Source organism: Ambystoma mexicanum, chromosome 5q (genome assembly GCF_040938575.1).
Source record: "Ambystoma mexicanum isolate Mex_15411 chromosome 5q, UKY_AmexF1_1, whole genome shotgun sequence".
Classification (NCBI taxonomy): domain Eukaryota; kingdom Metazoa; phylum Chordata; class Amphibia; order Caudata; family Ambystomatidae; genus Ambystoma; species Ambystoma mexicanum.
In genome coordinates, this window is record NC_090933.1 from 1,402,721,658 (window position 1) to 1,402,733,997 (window position 12,340).

General features: G+C 44.6%; 1 protein-coding gene across 1 annotated transcript in view; it reads right to left on the reverse strand.

The window, feature by feature from the left end:
• Positions 1 to 12,340, reverse strand: part of LOC138498458 (fibrocystin-L-like) — a 374,239-nt gene that overhangs the window by 293,676 nt on the left and 68,223 nt on the right. The window contains exon 8 of the mRNA XM_069622208.1: positions 11,286 to 11,521. Within this exon, the coding sequence (XP_069478309.1) occupies positions 11,286 to 11,521 (236 nt within the window). The remainder of the gene's footprint in view (positions 1 to 11,285; positions 11,522 to 12,340) is intronic.

Genomic DNA, 12,340 nt, shown 5'->3' on the forward strand with positions numbered 1-12,340 from the left:
GCTGGTTTCGAAGGGATTGTGTCCTCCGACATATTCCTTATCTTGATAGATTTACTTCCAGCTTGCTGGCCTCGGAATCTTTTTTTCAGTAGAGGGTGCTGCGCGTCAACCTCCCTCGAGTTGGTGTCCCTTGACAGCCTCCGTATCGGCGCTGATGTCATCATGCGTATAAATAGACTTGCGCAGCGTCCGTTGATCAGTTCCGTTTTTCCGCGCTTCGTGGGCCTCGGAATGAGTGTTGCTCAGTTTGTTATTCAAGTAGATTCTGCTTATTCCTCGAGTATATCTTACTCTTTTCGATGGCTTCCTCATCTGAACCGTTGACTCCCGGTCCAGCTTCAAAAAGTGTCAAGATTGTGGAAAGAAATGTCGTTGACGGATCCTCACAGGATCTGTTTGTGGTGCCTGGGATCGGAGCACCATCGTTCAGAATGCGAGGACTGCATGTCCATGACGGCGAAAGCCTTGAAGGAGCGTAAGGGGAAGCTCGAAAGAGGTAAGACTGTTAAAACTTCTACTCCTTTGAAAGTTTCCTCGGCAGAGTCGAGACATTCGTTTCCTCGCCATCACAGGAAACATTATCGTTCGAGGTCTTGAAGCAGTTCCGATCACTCTTCGTGATCCAAACATTCGAAAAAGAGGCGTCAAAGATCTCCCTCTTCTTCCGTTTCCACAGGAAGGGTCACCTGCCCCACAAAACACAGCTCTCCAGCTAAGTGGGAGGAATTCTGTAAAAAGATGCCTAGCGTCTTCGAGAAAGCGACCTCGATCCCTTCGGAGGCGGCTAAAGGTGATACCCTGGGTGAAAGACCTGAAAAATCGAAATGCTGCGAGTCGTTGAATCCGGCGAAAGAAACTGCTCGAGAGCGTCATGAACCCTCGAGCAAAGGCAGTAAGACTGTGTCATTGACGCCTTCGTCGAAGGCCCCTTCGACTCATAAATCTGCATCATCAACGCCATAGATCGGTCGAATCGACGCCGTCCTCGACGCTGATGTCGACGCCGATAAAGGAGAAACCTACGACTGTCACTACTTCGCAGTCAGTAGTCATAACGAGGGCTTCCATCATGACCTCGAGCATGTCGTCGATAACCTTGACGACTCCGAGTAGGATTCCGATCCTCTCCAGTTCTTCGAGGTTGCTTCATACCTTTTCAACACCTTTTTTGGTTTCTTTGAAGCCTTTGACTTCCGCGTCGACAACGTCAGCGTTTTCTCAACCGGTTACTACAAGCTTAGCCCCTTCCGCTTTAGAAATGGGTTTTAAGCCTTTTGCAAGGTCAGATTATTTCAGAGCTTTGTCCTCTATTTATGAAGAAGGTGAGGATTCTGATCAGGAAAGACCTTTTGGGTTGCAGAGAACTACAACACCTTTACCAGAGTAATGTATCTCTGAAGAAAATAGGTTGAAGAACCTTCAAGAGTCCTTGCATGATGCAAGTGGGTTAGATACTTCCCCAGAAGTAGAATTTGCCAAACCAGACCCAGAGGAACATGCTGAGACCCCTTATAGAACTTTAATGGCCAGAATAATAGAATTCATGCGTTGGTCTACACCTTCACCTGCTTTTCAACAAGATGATCTTACAGACATCTTAATTAAAGGCCCACAGGAAGATCCTGTGGTTCCATTTCATACTGCATTACAGAGGAAAATATCGGCCAACTGGCAAACTCCTGAGGTTCTCCCGGCAGTTAACAAAAAACTATCTGCCAAATATAAGTTATCTGCTTCTGACCCTGAATAATTGTCCAAACATCCAACTCCAGAGAGTCTGGTTGTTCAAGCAGCAACTTCATCGAACAGTAGATATGCATACCCTATTGTTCCACAAGACAGGGATGATAAGAGATTTGACGCTATGTCAAAAAAGGTATTTTCTGCGTGCAGCATGGCACTTAAATCCATTAATGGTACTTGTACGCTTACAAGATTCAGCCATACACTTTGGGAGTGTGCTTCATCAGCGGCTGACTGCCTCCCGGAAGGAGAAGAAAGGGAAGCTTTTCTGAACATCATTAAAGATGGTAAAGACACAATGTGCGAATCCCTTCAAACTGGCATTGATTCTGCTGACAGTATCAGCAGTGCATGGCGGCACGTACTACAATCCGCAGATTTGCGTGGTTGCGAAAGTCTGGTTTTGCTCCAGATGTACAGGCCAGACTTTTGAATATGCCCTTTGACGGCTCTTCTTTATTTGTTAAGAAGGCTGATGACAGCCTAGATAAGTTACAAACATCCAAGGCAGTAGCAAAATCCCTTGGAACTGCAATCCGTCTAACTCCCTATCGCCCCTCAGGAACCTCTTGGAGAGGTAGGTCCTTTCGTTTTTATTCCGCATTCGGAAAAGGCAGAGAACAGCCGGCTCAAAGAGGCCAAAGGAAATTCACCCAAGGTGGACGGGTTAAAAGTACAAAAGCCGCAGCAGCAGCAGGTGCCTCTTTACCCTCGGCATCTGCATCAGCCGCCTCTAAACCACTCTGAGGACTCTCCTCACAAGACACCAGTAGGGGGCAGGTTAACTCAACATCTGACGGAATGGCAGGCTATTACGTCAGATGCTTGGGCATTGGGGAGGACAGTTGCCCAAGGTTACTGCCCAAGGTTACTGCCTGCCTTTTCTACGCACCCCTCAGAGTCATCCACCGGGGAACAACACTTTGAAGTTTCCAGATCCGCTCCTTTTGCAGGAGATTCTAGACCTGCTGGAGAAAGGTGCCATAGAACCGGTACCTGTAGCGGAGAGGAACAAGGGTTGGCATTCCCCCTACTTCTTGATACCGAAGAAGGACGGAGGACTGAGACCCATCTTGGAGAGAATTGAACAAATTCCTCAGGAAGGACACGTTCAAGATGGTAACTCTCTCTCAGATCCTTCAGGCCCTCCAGATTCAGGACTGGCTGGTATCTCTAGACCTTCAGGATGCTTATTTCCATGTGCCAATCCATCTGAAACACAGGAAATACCTGAGGTTCGCAATTGGCAACTCTCACTATCAATTTCGAGTTCTGCCATTTGGGCTGACCTCCGCCCGAGGGTCTTCACCAAGCTAATGTCGGTAGTGGCTGCAAGTCTAAGGAGGGAAGGGATCCATGTCTACCCCTACCTAGACGATTGGTTGATCAGAGCAGTATCTTCGGAACAAGCTCAGAGCCAACTAGATTATGTCTGCCACTTCCTTCACAAACTGGGCTTCTCCATCAATTTAAAGAAGTCACAGATGATACCATCACAGAGAATCCAGTTCATCAGAGCGGTCCTGGACACTTCCCTGGGGAACACCTCGCCACCAGAGGTGAGGGCTCAAGATATTCTGCAGATGGTCACCAAGTTTCAAAATGCCCAACGTCTCCCAGCCTTCGACTTTTTGAGGTTGCTAGGCCTCATGGCATCCTGCATCTTCCTTGTGCCAGAGGCTCGCCTGAGAATGAGATCGCTCCAGTGGGCACTAAGAACTCAGTGGTCGCAATTCTCAGAAAAAATGACAGATCTCCTTCAGGTTCCGGATAAAGTGGCTCGAGACCTTCAGTGGTGGGCCTGTCGGGAGAACATTTTGAAAGGAGAACTGTTTTGGCAACCATGGCCGGAGATAACAGTAGTCCCGGATGCCTCACTCACGGGGTGGCGAGCCCATGCCAACGACTTGACCATCAGCGGTCGTTGGTCTCCTCGGAGTCCAGACTGCATATCAACCTGTTGGAGCTGAGAGCTATCATACTAACGCTGAAGGCTTTTCTGCCATCTGTACAAGGGAAAAATTTCCTAATAATGACAGACAATACAATGGCCATGCACTACCTCAACAAAAGAGAAGGCGTAGGATCACTGCCACTGTGCAGAGAAGCAATGCAGCTCTGGTTTTGGGCAATTCAAGAAGGAATCTCTCTATCGGCAGTTCACTTAGCCGGAGAGAAGAACTTGACAGCGGACGCTCTGAGCAGGCAGAGCACAGTCTCTCACGAGTGGGAGATAGCTCAGGAAGTCCTTCAAGAGATCTTCGCCCGTTGGGAACCCCTCAAGTGGATCTGTTCACCACCAGTATCAACAGGAAGTGCGATCAGTTTTGTTCAAGGGAGTTTCCACTTCTGTACGCGTTTCCTCCAGTCCCTGTCATTCCTCAGATGATCAGGAGGTTGAGAAGATTCCGGAAGACTATGATCCTAATTGCCCCATACCGGGCCAGGAGAACGTGGTACCCGGACCTTCTGGACAAGTTGGTATTGAGGGCTACCTCGCAGCGCTATCGATCTTCAGGCGCACTGCAGAGGAGCCATCATATTTAAAATTACCCTTAGTAATACAATTTCGGAAGGGGTTAACTAATGTCTATCCCCCGAGACAGTTCCAAGTTCCCTTATGGGACTTAAATTTAGTCTTAAATTTCCTGATGGGTACTCCTTTTGAACCACTCCACTCTTGTTCGTTAAGATTTCTCACCCTTAAAACTGTCTTATTAGTGGCTTTGACATCTGCCAGGAGGGTGAGCGAATTACAAGCCCTATCTAGTAACCCCCCTCATACAATTTCACAAAGACAAAGTTGTCCTGCAAGTGAAGTCTCATTTCCTCCCAAAGGTGGTTTCTGTATTCCACATCACTCAGAAGATAACCTTACCCTCATTCTATGCTCCTCCCCATCCAGGGAAAGAGGAAGAGAGGCTACATAGGCTGGATCCAAGGCGAGCCTTGAGTTTTTATATCAGCAGACTTGCTAGGATTAGGCAAGCAGACCAACTGTTCATAGGTTACACAGGGCACAAATTAGGATTGCCAATCACAAAACAGACCATTTCTAGATGGATTATTTTAGCCATCTAGAATGTTACAAACTGGCAGGGAAAGAGGCCCCTCAAAATCTTAGGGCTCATTCAACCAGGGGTATTGCAGCCTCTTCGGTGCTCCAAAGAGAGGTACCGATTTGAGACATATGTGCGGCTGCCACATGGTCGTCCACACATACCTTTACAAAATTCTACAATATGGATTCCTCCTCTAGCCAAGAGACTAGATTTGGCAAAGCTGTGTTACACTCTGTTCACTCTTAAAGGGGATTATGACAATTTTACTCCCACCTCCATTTACACACCACTGCTATGGGAGTCTATCAAGATAAGGAATACGTCGGAGGACACAATCCCTTCGAAGAACAAGTTACTTCTTATCTGCTAACGTTCTTTCGATGGGATGTTCCTCCGACGTATTCCTCATCGCCCCTCCCATCCATCCCCTTAGTAAAACTTCCCTTGTGGTTGCAGCTTACGCTCCTTCAAGGTCAATAACCAATTCATGGACAGCTACTCTTAAGCTTCATAACGGAACTGAGCAATGGACGCTGCGCGAGTCTATTTATATGCATGATGACGTCAGCGCCGATATGGAGGCTGTCGAGGGACACCAACTCGAGGGACGTCGACGCGCAGCACCCTCTACTGAAAAAAAAATTACGAGGCCAGCAAGCTGGCAGTAAATCTATCAAGATAAGGAATACGCCGGAGGAACATCCCATCGAAAGAACGTTACCAGGTAAGACGTAACTTGTTCTTCTTCCCTGGGCAGTGCAGGACCCTCCAGTCTTACTAATTCGTGTCAGTATGATAGTCGCTTCAGGAACCGTGAGCCTGTAGGACCTGCCAGGAACGTCTGCCTCAGCTACAGCCTTCTTCTCCATTTAAGATACTGTTCAGATCCGTTCGTTCGTTCCGTCCGACCGCGGTAAAAGTGCTTGAAATCTTTTGCCAATCCGAGGGCTTGTCCTTCTCTATTCTTTAAAGTAACTTTTCATCTGACCAACTTCATTCTGAACTATTGGGAAAGACTTAACCGCAAACTACTCTATATTGTGTGATCCTCTGCAAAGACTTTGGTCCATTGACTTTGGCCCAGGCCTCTTGATTTGGTTTCCTCACTGTAGTTACTTTTTCTAGATTACCCTGCTTACTTACTTGTTGGTGCTGCTCAACTTTTGTCTAACTTTGTCTTTCCCTCCCTTTTAAATTACTGGAGTGCCATTTTGCTCACACTTCATTTTGAGCTTAACTTGTCCAGAATCTATTGGGTGTGGTGTAGTGTATTAAGAATGTGATTTTTCAACTGCTTGATAATAGTGAAATATTTTATAGGGGATGTGTAAATAAATGTATATTCTTTTACTCAGAAACCTTGAGTCAGTGTTTGTTTGAACCATAGTAATTGCTGTCCTTTGTGTAACTATTGATACTGCTCATTATACTCTTGAGATAAATCTGGCTGCTCAGCCATCACTACCACTTTACTGTGTAGTACAGGCTTGTACCAAAGGTGAAGCTGTACTGTCACTTGTAGTCTTAATTGTGTGTGGTGTTCCCAAAGGGTACTGCATATTATTCTGCCTAACAAGACAGCAGCTCCCTCCATTTCCCTGAATTCTTAGGGAAGGATGCGATGACATGAGCCTGTTCACACATAGGCGCATCCCCAGGAGTTGTGGGCGCAGCAGTCAGTGGGCATTGAGGTAAAGACACCTTTGGCGTAGCCGTCCTCTTCACCGTGGACACCACAGTCTTAATGGCCCCTCCCGTTGCCCAAGTAACAATGCTCGTTGACGATGGACCAGATGACGAGATGGCAGCTGTCCTGGTCATCGAGGGAGTCACCGATGATGAAACAGATACCTTGGACGACGAAGTGCTTGTCGACAAAGACAAGGCCTTGGCGGACGGAGCTGTCACTGATGGGGTCTTGAGCTTCTCCTTTACACCCTTGTCCTTAGAAGAGGACAGTGCTTTGAAGGGGTCAGAGACTTCCTCGCATAAGGTACCACTCCACCGGCAGGCTCATTGTGGATGGCGATGGAGACGGGAGACGGGGAACGGGTCCTTCCTGAACTGGGTCACGCGCAGGAGTTTAGCCTTCTTTTGGAATCTCTGACCAGAGTCATCCAGAGGAACTTGACCTCTTTTCAGATGGAGCATGCATGTGGGGTCGGCTGATCCTGTGTGAGGCATGGCTGTACCCGGAGGCTGAGTCAGAGCCCCCCCCCCCCCGAGCCATGCTGCTAGCCTGCAGTAACATTCTTTCCTGGTCTTCGACGGAAAACCGCAGAAAATCTTGCATCCCTCATCATGGTCAGATGCAGGCAATATAGGCACTTGAGGTGCTGATCCTCAACGTAGACATTCCATATTCCACACTTGGCGCAGAGCTTCAAGAGACTCTTCTTCTCCTCAGACAAAGTTGAGGTGTGAACTAGGGCCAAACCTGGGCCTTCGAAAACTTTAGGTGATCTTTGCCAACAATGGGTCCTCGCTGACGGTAGTCGAGCGACGGTTGAAGAAAGAACAACTAATTTCATTGAAAAAACTTGAAATATCACAAAAGCTTTGAAGCGCGATATGAGGACACCCAACACGTGGGTAAAAATCTGAAGATGGCCACCAGAGGGTTGAGTTTAGGGAGACAACTGTCATTGGATGGGGGCAGTATGACCCAAAGGACAGTAATTGGTTATAGAGTAAAATACAGTTTTCAGGCTAAAGCAAAACTGTTTTTTTCTTTTACTGTGGATTCCCAGCCTGATGACAGGGAATATTCAAGAGCATGTGAATCCATGCCAGACCCTATGCTGGAGAGCCTTTATTTTTGCATAAACCAAGGGTACAAGCCATTTTTTTCTAAATACTGCTCTGAGCCATTTTGTATTCTAGGGATCACTTTGTTCAGGACGTCCAAGAGATAGGTCCAAAATGGATGTTCTGACCTTTTTGGCTGTTTGTGAACCTATCCCGGGCATCATCCACATTGGTCCTAACATGTCTTGTGAGGGAGGATAAGGCTACGTGGCAGGACTACGGACCAACCAAGTGCAAGGATATTTATACTCTCTCACTTGCTTTCTTGTTCCTGTAATTTGAGGGTGGCAGGTCTGCCAACCTGCTGAAGGGATATTCCTGTGCTTCTCACCATTCTTGCCATTTTTAAAGCCCTCACCTTGCAAACCTTGCTAAGAGGAGTGGCTTGGTTATATTCTGGTTTGGATTGTTTGCCAGAGGAGGTTAAGTCTGGGCTTTCTGATGACTTCTGGTGACTCCCCACATCTGCTTGATCAAGCACTGCAATTTGCAACTGTTTTCTGTGCATTTACTGCAAAATCTTGCTGTTCTCAGTAGGATCTTCGACTTGACTGGACTGCTGATGGTATTCCGATGGGTGCTGAGACTTCATCACTGTATGAGATAATCAGCCTGGGATATTCAAGGGTACCTACAGCTATTGTGTCTGTCCTGGGATTGTGTGTTGCTGTGCTGCTGCCTTCTTGTGTTCATCAAGCTGGTGGGAACTATTTTCACAGGGTCCTGGAGTCCTTCACACTTAAATCGCTGATGTAGACCTGCGGGTCCAGGTCCGTGAGAGAGCCTTTGTTTTTTTTCCTGGGTTGCTGTGGTCACCTTTAGCCCAGGGTGAAAGTCGTCCCTGTGAACCGAACCCTGAAAACCGCATCTGTGGAAAAGAACCGTTTACTCACCAGGTTCTTTTATGCCACTGGAGCCATTTTTGCTAAAACTGCTGACATAGGTAATTACCTTTGTGTCCTGGAGTGGGTGATTGATGGAGATACACACCATCAGGTATCTTTCTTGTCTGGGTTAGAGATTCCTAGGAGGCAAGTCTTTACCACGATTCCCTTAGACTTCTTTTGGTTGTCTTCATGTTCTGCTGCTTTTATCACAATGGTGATCCCAACATTTTTGATTCATTTACAAATGAAGTCCATTTCTATTTCACTTAATGAAAAACAATTTTTCAGGACTATCTCCTTTCGACCAATTTACAACTTTATTGGTATATTATATTTACATGTTTTTGTCGCTCCATAAGTCAGTTAGTAAAAACAATATAATCACTTTTCCAAAAAATCAATGAATAAAGCACTTAATCTGACTTGACTAATTCTTCAAATATAGTATTACAAATGTCTCAGGAGGATAGCTCAAGGGGAATGCACTCGCCTTTGAAGAAAGACAACGCAGAGCAACACAGGTTCAATCCACGCAGCCGCACTTAGAAACCTTTGGGTATTAAGCAAGTTATAAATAACCAATTACAATTATAAAATATCATCTAATCCAAACCACATACATAAAACAAACAATTTTCTCTGTGACACCATGTGTTGGGATCCCCACTTAACACCCACATGTGCATTTAGTGACATTTATTTCTTATCAGGGTCTTCGACTCCAAATTAATGGGTTTATGTCACTCCTAAATGATGTTCTTTTATAACCTAGGAGAAACTGCATCTTCTATTTTTAGGCAGGATGGTTCGATGGAATCAATGTATAACCACCTTCCTTTAGGACCTTCTATAGTTTGCTTGACCCTTCTGTGTAGCTTTCCTTCCTCCTTTCATTCCATTATTGTCAATTACACATGTAAAATTGCTTCTAGGTTTTCGGCTAGCGTTGTCCTATCTGGAATTTCTATTTTATAGACTGGTGCTGCGTCTTCAGTCAGGGAAGGTGGCTTTCTTTCTGTGTCTTGTAGGTTGAACTTTTATGGTTTAGGTAGGTGCTTAATCGACCCTTCCACTTCACTGCTATTTTCTCAATCCATCTGATATAATATTCACATTTCCCCCTATTTGTTTGCTGAGTTTGTTGATCTCCTCTATTTAATCCTGTTGTTTTCCTTGAATTTTCTGTGGCATCAGCTTTTATTTCTGTCCAGTGTTGTTTTCATTTTTTTCAATTGTAAATTGGAGCGCTTTCTCTTCATGCAAAAAACAGACTTCTTTGTGATCTTAGTGCTTGTCGTGTGTGTTTCCTGCCATAGTTGAATGCCGCCTGCTCTTCTGTTGCTAAGGGCGTCTGCATCTTCCTCTGAGGACCCTGGGTCCATCTTCCAATCTCTGGAACACTTACTAAGTGTATCCTCTGGCCTTCCCTGGGGTTGATAGTTACAGAATCCGTACCTGTGGGTTCAAACAGACTTACCTCCACAACGGCCCTTTAACTTTCTACAATTCATCACTATCTAACTTTTAACCTGCCCTCGAACTTGACAGAACTGACTCTGGCCTACTTACCTGGCCCACGCCATTTTTCATGTGCCGCCCCTGGTGTCCAATGAGCTTCTGGCCAAGGCCTATTATTTTTAGACGGTACCTGTTATTTTAATTAATTTATATAATCTTGTCATACATTTCTGCCATGGTACTGCATTTTTAACATTCTCACTAATCTTAGCAACTCTGTATTATTTTTTCCCTGAACTGTATGAACAAGGTAACTTTCTAAAATGTTACAATAATTCTTGAAAGCTGGAATTTAGCGTATGTTTAGAATTGTTTCCTACCTCGCAAAGGTTTGATGTTGTGCTAATGATTGTGGATTATTGCATTCAGGTAACCTGGTGAAATTGTGCGTTTCCATTTGTATACAATACCATATGTGTTAAGTGCTGACCACCAGATGCAGGGTCTTATATACTAAGGTTGTGTTGTGTCTACCCATACGGGAGTACCTGCTTGCTGGGTTTTACGGATCCCTGGTGTTTCTCACCTCCCTTTTATTTTATGTTGGTTGCTTACCTCTGGTTGGAGGCCCACATATATAAATGGGGGTTAGGAGGGTCCTTTTAGAGAATTAACTGTGTTTATAATATGCTTGGTATCTTTAGTGTATTCTTATTAGAGCACTTATTGGAACTAATATTTTGACATGCTTGTATTTATTAAAGTATATATTTCTCATCAGTCTGGTGCATCTTCTAGACTTATTGTACTTTTGTGTCAGCCTACTACCTTATCAGAGATTTAAGCATTGTCACTCTGATCATATTACCTTACCTAAAGAGAGGTTTGGCTTCCCTTTCTCGTCAGGTGTCTCAGCTTCCCCATTAAAGCCAATGGTTGTAGTGTCCTCAAAAGAGTCTAGTACAAAAATTGCCTTAAGAGCAAGGATCGCAACAGAAAGGAAACACCCTGAAATTGTTTCAGAGGTTTCAGTAGGAGATCTTGATAATAAACACCTTGTGCCAGACTCTAACCACATAGTGCTGATTAACTAAAATCCCATTTGCAAACATGATTTAGTTTTGCCAGAATAGTTCCAAGATAGGATAATGAGAAAAAAGCCACACTCAGAACACAGGGATGTTAGGAGTAATCAGCGCCCATATGTAGCTGTACAATCCATCACTGCCTGAAATCCTGGTAAACAGTGCTAAACTTAATTGTCTTATAAAAGCAGCCCCCGCGGTTAGATGATTAGCAAAGCATGAAAAGCAGACATTTTTCAAACCTTTATTGGGCGCTATTTGATTGATAGGAATTCGACTCCCATTCAGATAGGTCAGCATCACTTTCGGAATCCGATAATCGCCAAGTCCATGTCGTTTATCTGTACCATCCCATTGAAACTCAGACTGGGGTATGACAGAGCCAGGGCTTCCAAGGAAAGATCCATCAATGTCCTTCAGGAGAGCTTTCTTCTTCCCGTCACAGTCCAAGTCCCCACAGGCAGAAGGAGTCACTTTACTAGTGGTGGGGAAAGAAATGGGCATATTATTTTGGGTACACATTTGATACAGGAGATATCAATATTTTAGTTCAACAATTTGAGGGGAAATGATATTAAGGAAGCCAAGCATTTGTCCTGGATTCTCCACATTATCTGATCTGATATCTGTAACCATTTTATTTGTTTACCTTAGAATTTGAATATGGACCTGCAGCCAAGGCTCATGTATGCCTGTGGGCATACTGTACATTCAGTTCAACCATACAATATATGCATGTAGGTGTATAAGTGACACGGGGATGGGCAGAGTGTAAGGGGGTGGGATGGAGAAATATGTATATATATATATATATATATATATATATATATATATATATATATATATATTCAGTGAAAAAACTTTGTTAAAGGGACGTTATGGTTAAGTTGCGCTACTAAAAACCTATGAAATTTAGTGAAAAAACTTTGTTAAAGGGACGTTATAGTTCCAAGTAAAACCGAAAAACCAGTGAAATTCGCCAGTTATGGTAAGCAAAGCAACCATAACTCGCGCCACCACCGTGCACTGCTAAGACTAACACCCACGACATCAAAGATGACATCACAAATGTCATTGATGACATCACTGACGACATCACGTGTATGTACTTATCATGAAATATGTGTACAAGGGATTCTTATTATAATGTTGCAAAAAAAGTGTCAAGGATCATTGCAATAAATATCATACCCTAATTAGTGCATTGAACGATGCATTGATATAAATAGCATTCTATTATGGGGTTCTTTCTAGTATACTGAGCTACTCATTCAGAAACATAGCATTGTGTGCAGCG